This window comes from Halichoeres trimaculatus, unplaced genomic scaffold (assembly GCF_033239565.1).
Source record: "Halichoeres trimaculatus isolate MK-OKI-2021-1 unplaced genomic scaffold, fHalTri1.1 fHalTri1_scaffold_15, whole genome shotgun sequence".
NCBI classification, from domain to species: Eukaryota; Metazoa; Chordata; class Actinopteri; order Labriformes; family Labridae; genus Halichoeres; species Halichoeres trimaculatus.
Window position 1 is genome coordinate 8179981 of NW_027437193.1, and position 12412 is coordinate 8192392.

A 12412-nucleotide genomic window follows, 5' to 3' on the forward strand; every position below is an offset into this window, starting at 1 on the left:
TTTTTTCAAGTAGCTTTGAACCCTTTTTGGCCTATGCTAAGAACAGAGACCCACTTGTTTTTTCTAATTTCTATCACAGAAGATGAAATGAAATGCATACATATTAAATGTGACAGAGTTTAAATTCACTTGTGTCTTTTAGCACTGACTGATTTCCCTTCTGCAACTTTTATACTAATGGAGTTTTTCTGTCTTTTGCAGAATTTGCTTGTATGGAGCCACTGGGAATGGAGTCAGGAGAAATTTCCTCCGAGCAGATCACCGCCTCCTCCCAGTACAACTCCAACTGGTCCCCTGAACGATCACGTCTCAACTACCTGGAGAACGGCTGGACGCCCTCGGACGACACCGTCAGGGAGTGGATACAGGTCAGAAATGTTCAGTTTCATCAAAAATCAAACAATTTTTTTTTTCCTGAGGTCAGGCTCAATTACAGAAACTGAAATTATGTCACATCGCTGCTCATTTTCGAGTCTTATCTCATGTATGCTCACGATGTTCCTCGAATTGAACCCGACTGTTCCGCAGAGATCTGGCTCACATCTGGTCTGAATATTGTTCACTCATTTGTACCACTTCTCTGCACGTTACAGGGACCCCAAAAGCGGGAAGGAAATAAGCCAGCATGCATTATTTATTGAAATCTGCCTCTCAAGCACAGTTGACATTTCTTACATTCACAGTGAAATCTAACATGGCAGCCTGCAAATACTGATGAATGTGGAAATAGAGGCTCCTTTGTTGGATTTCTTCTAACACATTCAACATCTTCTTACTGCTTATTCATTTAGTTTGTTAAACCAAAGATAAGACTGGAGAAGAATGATGTTTAGTTTGTTTTCAAGATATCTAGGGATCTCGATAAAGCTGTTTTGGTTCCGTCTGGTGCCAATTAAACCCTGAGACATAACAGGAAACAACACCACAAAACATTTTATTCACACATTTTATTGATCACTTGCCCTACATTTATTTCTACAACCCACTTGAATTCTTTTTTACAATTTGACCAAAGAAAATAAGAGTTACTCTAACTGCTAACAGCTCCTCCTCTCAGACCAACCCATTAGCTGTCGTCCCATTGTCCAGCACAGGAACTCATAGAGGAAGACTCACAATGCCCCTCATACTAAAGACAGACCCCCTCTTCCTTCCTGAGGGGGTTACAACAGGAAGTACACAGGAAGTCGGCCTCGGTGCCAAATTAGTAGCAGTGTCTCTCTATTGTCTGTCTGGGGATTTGTTTTAGCAACTGAGCCACAGCTGAGCCCGCCGGGATGGAAATGATATGACAGCCCAGGTTTTTGATAGAGGTAAAAGAGTTCATGTATCCAGTGATCCTGGATTTACCAGGAGGCTGTCCAATGGCCAAATAACAGGAGCTGCAAAAGTCCAACCAACACTTTTACATTGGTTCTTCTGTCTCTCACAGGGACAAGTTATTAATTTAATCTGCCCCTTAAAATGGTGATACAGAAAGACAATCTTTGCAAATCTATGTTTTAGTCTTGCTATGTTCAGTTGCTTCACAAAACTCTCTTTCCTCCTAAATAATGAGAAGTCATCCTGACTTGTATGACACAGCAAAGGTGGAAAACACAAATATTGTAGTTTAAAGATGAAAAAGCACCCTCTAAGAGACATTTTTTATCCTTATGTTAATTAAATACAGTCACATCATTGTGGTTTATCATGTGGTATCATGTTGTGTCATGTCATGTAGTATCCTATCATATAGTATTCTGTCATTTTCAGATTTTTTTCATATCATGTCTTGTCGTACCATATTGAGAACTTTTTTTTATTATTTTGTATCATATTGTGTCCTGTCCACAGACTACATAAAACATGGACGCAGTCTTCGGCTACGTGTTTTCTTTTCAGCTACAGAGTGCCCGTCAGTCACGTGAGCTGAGCAGTGTCTCTGATTGGACAATCAGATGATCCCAATAACTTTCTAACCGACAAGTTAGAAAAATTCACTCACTGTACAGTGTGTGCTGATAGTGAAATCAGTATTTAGTGCCAAGCTGTTTTTTGAACCAGTCTGTAAATATGTTTTTGAATGTCGTAAAAGTCTGTTTTTATGGCACTTTATTAACCTGATGTTGCCCCTTGGTTCTGTCCTGTTGCGCCATGTTTCCCTTAGTTTTACAGGGTTGCAGGGATAGTTTGGGGGGTAGTGACATTGTGGCAATTTGCCCAGAGAGCGCTTGAAAAAGTTTTTTCCTGCATCTCTTGTGGTGGTTGTGACGTTATTTATCCCAACTCTTAGTCTTATACCCAGTATGCTCATTTCTGAATATGTGTGCATTTGTTTGTGTAGCTGCATATACATTGGGCAGACCTACAAAGAGAAAGGGAGGATTGTGAACGTAACTGTCTAGAGACAGAAATGACATCCTGTCGTGTAGTTAAGAGAAACAACATAAGCTATTTAGTCTGTTAAATAAAAGAAAAAGGTATAGACCTGATCTATGAGAGAGGAAACCTTAAACCACTTCCGCTGTGATCTGGCACTGTATAGAAAATGAAATTAGCTTGACTTCCTGGGTACCCCCCCAATACAATTATAGGGGAAAAACTGCATTATGTCGTTTTTCCTCCTGTGTCCTATGGTTTCATATTGTATCGTACTGTATTGAGTCGTTTCGTAACATTTTTTACCAAAGTGTTGTGTCAGATCATATTGTTTCATATCATATTTTGTCTGTAGTGATGAGTCCGATCGTTATGGTTCTATCCCGTCATGTCTATTGTGTGGTATTGTAACGCAACATTTCTTGTCATAACACTTAAGTCTCTCGTAACGTGTCTCTCACTGGCATATCTTTAAAACATTGATAAACTAACTTTAGCATCAGCATCCTTTTTCCTGATATAGATGATTGCATTTTTAGCAGACAACATTCAGCCTTCACTTTTTGTCATTTCGTAGCCTAGCATGCTAACTCACCAGATCCTTGTTTCTGTCTTTTTGACCTACCGCATTATTTTTGGAAGGTTTATATTATCAAGTAATCTCTGTACGTACAGTTGTACCATTATGACTGTAACACTGGAGAAAACAAAACAGCATGAAGCGTTGTCCTCCAAATATACAGTCATTCTAACCCCTAACCTCCCTCTCCCTTATCTGTCTTTCTCTGATTCACACAACACAAGCACAGTGTCTTTGAAAAGTATGAGTCAGGGAAAGTGAGTCAGAGAAATAAATGTGTATTTCAATGAATAAATACATACATAAATAGATTAAATGTTTAAGAAAACGGGTTGTGCAGCACTGAGGCTGGCTGTCTAGGAAATTCAGATACTTGCTGTACATACTGAGGATGTGGGGGCAGTGTCAGTCGTAAGATAAGCACCAGAGGCTGCTAACCTGTCGGGAGTTTAAGTAGTTAGCCAGTCGTGAGAACAAAACAGTTAAAAGTTTGTTTCCTCCTGAAGAAACAGCAGACCATCTGACGCCCACCCTGATTTATAACCTCAGAACCAGAACCCTGCAGTCAGTGAGGCGTTTGACTTACGACTGGTGGTTTTGGTGGAAAAAATTCCATTTTGTTTGATTAAGTATGGTATGGAACCAGCTCTGCGCGGCATGGTTCGCCTTACGGCTTTCCATTCGTCTTACTTGAGAAGAAAATTATGACTTAGTTAATTCTTGCACGCCTGCCCACTCCACTGCAAACACCTCTATTATTCATTTAAAGGCATTCATATTAATACCACAGACCACTATTAATACTGTTTCCAGGTTACTATTCATAATGCTGTCAGGGAGATGTTACCCCGAGGCAATTTGGACCGCGGCACAGTGAGCTCATTATCTCGCTTTATGATAAATCTCTAATCTTGTTTTGCACAGTAGTGACTCACTTCATCAGCATGCTTGATTTTTTTTCAGCTGAATGGAAAGCCTCCAAATCTGTTAAAGACATTTCTAACAACACACAGAGAGACTGAGCTGTAAATTGCATTAAAGAAAATAAACTGTGCAACAACAAAATCACAAATGTAGTAATTTGTTCAGAGCAAGATAAGCTGTTTGTGTGAGTTTTAATGGGAAAATTATGGATTGGCTCTAAACTTTCAAGAGAGGAATTTAATAATAAGGATTTTAAAAAGATACAGTGACAAAGTTTCATTTTTAGTATGAAAGCTTTAAGTTTAAAGTAAATTGAGTCTTTCCAAAGCCCACACAAGTGGGACAACAAAAAAAGGAACATGAAGGAAATAAATTGGATTATAATGTGAGTTTAAATGTGCACATAAAAGGTAATATCACGCACAAAAGGAATAATAGAGAAAATATAAAGAAAACACTTATGTAGCTCATCCAAACAAGGGTATAGTTAAGATGAAGTTTTAAAACATCCTCATTTTTATCTTGAACTCACATTGAGGTACAAAAAAGTCTTTTAAGTTTCTGATCAGATAAAATAATCAAGAAGTAAAGCAAAGTGGGGAAATTCTGTTTTTATAACAATTTGAGGATAAAAAATGAATGACTTATGACTTATGGAAATTAAAAAAAAAGTCAAATGTCAAAAAATGTCAAAAAAAATGTCATCACATCAGCTGTCGTTCTTGTGTATTTTTTTCAGGGATTGTAAAGAATGTCTGGAGGTAGAGCTAAGAAGTGATTAAACTCTTGAAAGAAAAATACAAATAATATTTTTGTCACCTGGCTTCACTCAGATTCTCCCAGAATCCCTCACCGTCTCTACTGCACAGACTCTGGCTCCACAACTGCTACCAATGGTAGCATGCATGGTGTGCATAGCAATGGGGTACTCTTCTAATTTTAAATGAGCTTTTGACTAAGTTTGGAGAATAGATGAGTTATGGATTATTCAATACTTAAGAAAATGCATTAATAAAGTAAAACTTTTAAAAGAAGTTTAAAGCAACATGACTTCACCTTAAAGCCACACAGGTGAAATAATGCCTTTGAAATGCTTAAAATCTCTAAGAGCCCTGGTGGCTGGGAATTTTCTGTAGGCAATATTTGTGCCTCAGTTTGAGAATAATTAACTAGGGGGATTAAAAAATAGAAAGAACTAGAAATATACAGGAGTGAAAGTACTTGATCCAAAACGCTCCATTAAGTCTGATAAGAAAACAGCACATAAAGGACAGTTTGGCTCAACAGGATCTTCTCGTCCATCTCTACAAGTTGTCGTAAGTTGACCGGCTATTGAATCCCATGATGTAAGCCCAGGAAAGGCTTCCTTCCCCTCCTGACTTCAGGTATTTATAGACCGCAGTGCCGTTTGTCTTGAGGATCTGTTTGACGCCACCAGGAAGAGCTCAGCGACGTACATCTGGAGAACACATTTGTGTTCTCCGGGGGCCTTGTTGTTGGAGCTGGGTCAGGAGGGAAACTGTGAGACAAAAGATCCTCCAGAGAGCGTTTAATGGTTTCAATATCCAGAGCAGACCTCTGGAGGACTGAAGGAATGGACTCCCAAACCTTTGTTACGTCAATAACTGAGAGAGCTTGACACAAATCGGACATGCAAACATGAAGACAAACATAAAAAGAAGCTTTGATGACAGGAGTCTGATTTAAAGCTGTTTTTGTTGATCCTAAATCTAATTTCTTAAGCACTGCGTGAACCAAAGACACAGAAGTGATGAAATCAGAGTTATGTCATTCATCAAAGAAAATAAAACCCTGAAGCGAGCCGATCTAATTAGCCTGATGTTCATTTTGGAAAGAGACCTTGAGGCCACTAAAAGAGAATGAGAGCAAACCTCTCTGTTTTTCATTAATGGAAAGGATAAATTTAGAGATGTAATGAGGTTTTGTGTTCTGTCATTAGAGTCACAAAGCAGATGCATAATCACGTAAAAGTTCAAACAAAAACATTTGATTATCCAGCAAGAATTCAAAGGCTCAAGTGAAGTTTCTCACACATTTGCCTGTTTAATTAGCGGTAGAGTTATGTAATTTGTGGGAGGAGGGGTTGTCTAATCAGAGAGTTTCATTATTTATGGCAGGAATAAAAACCTCACAAAGAAAATTTACAAAGCTGCTGTAAAAATACAACTTACTTAAAGTGAAGCGTCATGCTGTTTGAAGGCCTTTTACTTGCCAGAATTTAAAACTCCAATTCTAAAAAGTTAGGATGCTGAGTCAAATGTTGAAGGTTTGGAAACAGTTTAAAGTCTGGTTTTAATTGAAATTACAGCAAATCAAATGTTTAAACTCAGATTTGTTTAATTTATGAAAACAACGTGCTCATTTTAAAATTGATGCTCCCAACATGGTTCGAAAAAGTTGAGACAGGAAAATTTGTTCACCACTGTGTTGTCACCTCTTGCCTCCAACTTTTTGTAGAGTTTTAAAAAATAAATATTACTCCTCTTTTACTTGATTGAGGAATTTAGATGCTGAACAGTTTGGGGTCCAAAAAGAGTGTAATGACTTTGTTTTTTTCAAGTGGTTTTGAGCCCATGCGGTGAGTTCCACTACAGAGTCATGTATACTTTTAGTGATTACTGCCTTCTTCCTTCTGTACAGAGATTTCCCCAGATTCTCTGTCTCTTTAAATGATACTTTGTGCTGTGGATCAGCAGCTCCCAACCTTTGTTGTGCAACAGTTAATTTAGGCTGCCATGTCCTCAAATGATACAAGATCAGCTAACAACTAAGCACTACATTTGTTTCATAGACATATAAGAGAGTTTGTTGTGATAACTTTGTTTTTTTTTTGTCAGTGTTTCTACTATATTTACTTCAGTTGAGAAAAAACTGTGGACTTACTGTCATAGACCATACACTGTAAACATGATGAGACTAGAGTTAGCTTAAAGCCTAGTTTTAGCTCACTGTTTGGTTGTTAAAAAATCTACCTAAAATATAGAAATGGAACACAAAGCTACACAAATTTCGTTATTTAAAGTCCTAAGTTTCTGTTTAAACCATAAGTTATAACTAGTCTAATTGGAAACCCAATTTATGAGCACAGGCTGCCAAGGCAGCATTCGTTAGCTTGCTAGCTGGTTACATTAGCTTGCTACAATTTGAGTAGCTTTGATATTTTTCACCCTTAACACCATAGCTTGTTTTTAAATCTGCTTTTTAAATTATATAGAGCCAGATTAAATGAATAGATAGCAGTTTCATGTCTGTACATAAGAATTTGTAAATCCAGGAGGGATTAAAACTAGCTAGCTTAGAAATAGCTAGCTATCAGAAAATTTTACCTCAAGTAACCAGTATTATGTTTTGGGTTTTTTTTTTTTTTTTTTTTTTTTCAGAGGTATATACTTTTTAATTCAGTTAGCAGTGATGTTTATCTGTATGTCACCTAAGAATCACAAAAGACCAGACCACACCAGTTTAATGTCAGACAATATTTTCACAGCCCAGCTATTCACCTGTCTCCTCACCAGCTCTTTTACCCTGCCTAAAGAAACTTTCCAAAGATGTTTGTTTTTTGTCCATTTTGCTGGCTCTGGGGGTTTGGCGTCAAGAATGAGTCATAGACGGGTATGACAGAGAGAATCTAGTCATCTTTCAAATTGAAACATCAGTCAGAATCAGATAATAAATCAAACTGAAATAATGTAAGTTGAGTATTTTTTATGTGTGGCCCAGTAGCAATTGACCCCGAACCTGCCCGGGGGTTGGGGACCACTGCTGTAGATAATGAAATCCCCAAAATACCCAAAGATTATTTAGCTGAGGTTGCTGAACCATTTGATTTGCCTACGCAGTTGCCCACATAGTGGTGAATCTCTGTGGTGTGCAATTTTCATACCCAGTCATGTTACTAGGCTGCTGAACTAAGTTAGTTGTGATAAACTCCTCCAAATATTTGATTGTTTTTAGCCTTACACAACTTTTCCAGGGTTTTCTGTTGTATCTGTCTGACTTTTAGCTAGCATCACATTTAAAATGAATTTGATTTGTTGTCTCAGCACTATTTTCAACTAATTAATCAATTCAAATGTTTGACAAAACACCAAAATCTGCAGTTATCAACATTTTCCTTTATGTCCCAACTATATTGGAATTAAGTTCAGTATGTTGAATAACAGTGATTTACAGCCAAATTAATCTTGAGCCCTTCATTAGTAAAGAAAAGAATGAGAATGTAGTTGTTGTTTTTTTCTATAAGCCTCTGCATTCCCAGAGAAACGTCCCTTTCTTAAGTAAACACTAAAACCTCAGATGAGAATGGAGAAACTGAGGCTCTTTCTTTTACTATCAGTGCTAAAGCAGTTTCCTGTTTTGGCAGGATGTCGCAGTATTTTCTGTTCAATCTCATTTAGTCACACTCGACTGAATTATGTCCCCTTCCTGCAGTTTGTTCCCTCCATTAAAAAAAGCTCCAAGTGTGACTATTTTCTGTGGGATAAATGAAGACACTGCCAAGTGTGGAGTAATTAGACAGTGGTGGAGTAATTAGCCTTCGTCGTTTGATGGAAGAAGTCAGGAGAAGTAAGCTTTAACCGGCTGCAGCAGAGAAACGTGTAACCGCTGTAACTGGTGGAAGTTTAAGTCCAGTTTAAGGTCCAGTTTACATTTTTACTTTTTGCAAGGTTAAGTCAACAGTTTGTTGTTGTTTTGGGGCTTTTTATGCCTTTAATCAGATAGAGGAGGACAGTGGACAGACTATGAACCAGGGCGAGAGTGGGCAGTGACATGTGGGAATCAGGCCACAGGCTGGACTCGCACCCAGGCCGCCCACGCAAGGGCGAACCTCATGGAGCATGACCCAGACCACTAGGCCATCTGTGCTCCGAGTCAACGGTTCAAAGTTCTGCAGCTGTTTCATGTTGGTGGAATGATTTCAATAACTTAAGTTAATCGCAAATCATACATGCACAAAATTAAAAAGTGTTTGGGTTGTTGTTTGTAACCAGTGTATCAGCAGGAATTTCCTTCAGGAATACCTCCTTGTATCAGTTTAGAGAGAGGGAATGGGATTTCCCATGATGCAGTCCCAAAGCCCTTTAACAGTTAACCAAATATAACTTCACTTTGTTAATATTTTGGATATCTTTATGAAAATTGTGCTTTATAACGTGCTCTCAGTTGTCTCCTGGCTGGAAATGATGGCAATGCACTGAAAAAGAAGTATTAACAATTTAATTTATAGCCCAAAGAAACCTTGATGTTGACAACAGCCAACGCTTTTCATGATTTAAAATTCAGAAACAGTTGAGTTTGCAGAATCATCGAGCTCATTTGGGATAATGTAATCATCACTGCAACCAACAACCATTTTCATTGACAAACTGAATGTACGATTTTTCAGTTAGTCTATAAAAACATAATGCCTTTTTCACAGTATTTTTTGCGGTTTGAACATTTCAAGTGATGAATAAGACAGTAAATAGAGGAGGACACACACCTGAGAACCCACAGTTGTTGTTTTCTGTTGCATATTATAAAACAAATCACAAAATCCTCACAAGTCTGAGGCTTAAACTTTTTCTTGTGTACCATCTTTGGCACAAAGTGATGAATAATGAAAGCAGCTGCTGATTTATTTTCTTTACTCACTTTGTATTCAGCTATAGTCCCTCTACTTGTAAAATCCAGGGTTTCTGTAACACTAATAGGACTGTTTTTCTCCATTATCCTGCCAGATTTTGGAGGTTTGCCTGGTCCTTGAGAGGAAAGCAACTTGTCTTGTGGCTGCACTATATTACAAATTTTTGGCACAGGTGTAGAGATAGAGATTTGTCTTCCTTAATGTATGTTGAATGTCCGTACAGGATTGTAACTCAAGAAAGAAAAGCTTTAGTGCAGTGGTTCAAGGATCTTTACTGAAATAAATGAGTCGTGATGCACTGGTTGGTTCGAAACATAATATCTGAGGGAGTTACTTAATTTGAAACCTAAACTCGCCATAAGATAAAAGACAGAAAATATGCAGATTCCTTTTCAAGTGGTTTCACAGATAAGCCAAAATGAACAGCTACTATATCTTTGTCACATACAGAATGTGTGGGATACATGTCATGGGAATTACATTTAGGACGCAGCTGGCGAGCAATCCCACCAAACTTGTTTTCCCAGTGGTCTCTCTCCGTCAGCCCGCACAGACCCACCAAGAGCTATTTTCTTCTCTTGTCCTGAAAAAGCAACAGTGGGAGAAGTTAAATAATGGCCTCTGGTCCCTTCCCATGTACGATATCACAGCAGCAACGACTGCATGGCATATAATTACACATCATACAGTTTATTACAGGCAGTCCACACACTGCAGCGCTGTTTATTTTGGTATGCAGCTGATAACTCACAGACTCAGCAAACGGAGGAGTCTGTTTAGTTAAGGGGAATGAAATGGCAGTCAAATGGAGCGACACTAAATTGTAAAATAAATAATTGCTCTTCATGCTTCAGGAAGTTGATGTGATAACAATATATGGAGCTATATTTTGCGTGGGCGTCTTAACTTTATTATCATTACATTTGTGGACAGAGAACTTGTATGTAATTTTGAGAGGACCACTTTAAGGCTTCTTGTTAGCGCTCTCTTTGATGATTGCGATCTTTTTATATTAATCTTCTCCCTTATCTTTCCTCTTTTCAAGTATTTTGATCTTCTTTATATCTGGACTCCTCTCTGCTAGAGAAAGATTATATGCTCCGGCCAACTGACGAAGTCTTTTTTATCTCTTATGTCGGCCTTAGATCATAATTTCATGAGAAAACGGGAAAAAGTGGAGCCAAGGCATTTGATAATATCACCCTTTTTTAGTTTGACTTGGACCAACTTGTTTGAAGAATTGCTTTGAACAAGTTTAACTAGAGTGAAATAATGATGATCACGCTGATTCATTCAAATTATGAAACCATCAGATTGTATAAAAAAACGAAAATAAATCAAAATACTTAGAAACAGATTTCTTTTAAATCTGACTATTTCAGGCATGTGTGAGTTTTTCTGTGTAAGTGAGTTTATAAATTAGGAGTTTTAACTCAATCAGGGTTAACACAATTCATCAAGTCAGTCAAGTAATACAATCAAGCTGAGAAATCCCCTTCAGCCACCCCAGAGCAGAGAAATGTCAGCTATTTTAAACCGTGGCAGCTAATTGCCTTGTTTACAGCACCACTTGGAAGTAAGAGGCTTTATTCTGTGTTTTTCTCCTTAATTCTTCTAAACTTTATGTCTTTACTCTGCAGTAATTCATAGTTTATGTTAACTCAGGCTGTCATGTCCCTAAATGATACAAGACCAGCTAACGGCTAAGCGCTACTTCTGTTTCTAGATGTGTGACACGACAAAGAAAGAGTTTTTTGTGATAGTTTTGGTGTTTTTGTCAGTGTTTTGGCTACATTTACTTTAGTTGAGAAAGAACTGTGGTCTTACTGTCATAGACCACACACTGTAAACATGACGAGACCAGGGTTAGCTTAAAGCCTACTTTAAGCTCTTTGTTTGGCTGTTGAAAACTCTACCTAAAATATAGAAAAGGAACAAAAAGCTACATAAATTTCTTGATATGTGTTATTTAAAGTCTTTATTTTCTGTTTTATACCATAAGTTATGATTAGTCTGATTGGAAACCCAATTTATTAGCACAAGCTGTTGAGGCAGCATTCGTTAGCCTGCTAGCTGGTTACATTAGCTTGCTTAAGTTTGAGTAGCTCTGATGCTTTTTACCCTTAACACCACTTCCTGTTTTTGAATTTTCCTCTTAAACTATATGAAGACATATTAAATGAATAGATAACAGTTTCATATCTGTATGTAAGTTTTAAGTCCAGGAGGGATTAAAACTAGCATAGCAGAAAGAAGCTAGCAAAGAATTAGCCAGCTATCACAAAATAGGACCTTAAGAAATTGGCTTATTATGGGTTTCTTTTGTATTTTTTCAGAAGTATATATATTTTTAATTCAGTTAGCACTGATGTTTATCTGTATGACATCTAAGAATCCCACAAAAACTAAGATTGAAGCTATCCTATAAATATCACTACTATAGAAAGACAACAGATGTGCTGTTTTGCTGTGTTAAAGACCATAACCATGTTTTTTTTTAAATTATTTCATTGTAAGAAAAAAAGAAGAAGGAGAAATAGAAAAAAGAAACAAATTTGGCTGACTTGGCGAACATTGACTGCCTCTCACAGGAAACAGCAAGAAAATATGACCTTTTCTCTTATAAAACTAGCCTATCCAAACTGTTTTCATGCAGTTTTTAGAGTTTAATCTGGGGCTGACAACCAGACCTTGTGCCATGCAGCTACTTTATAAGTCCAGTTAAATATTTAATCCTTATTTACTCCCAGCACCCCTCATAAAATCTGCTGTTGGCCTAACTCAACCTCTAAATCCAGAAGGTTATAAACACACACACACACACACACACACACACACACACACAACAGGTCACACACTAGTCATTAGTGATGTGGGCGGACAACCGTAAAATTGATCCT

General features: G+C 37.6%; 1 protein-coding gene across 1 annotated transcript in view; it reads left to right on the plus strand.

Annotated features, from left to right (window-relative positions):
- The window catches only part of LOC141804136 (neuropilin-1a-like), a 115100-nt gene that overhangs the window by 63310 nt on the left and 39378 nt on the right, over nucleotides 1-12412 (plus strand). The window contains exon 6 of the mRNA XM_074688433.1: nucleotides 202-368. Coding sequence (XP_074544534.1) covers nucleotides 202-368 — 167 coding nt within the window. The remainder of the gene's footprint in view (nucleotides 1-201; nucleotides 369-12412) is intronic.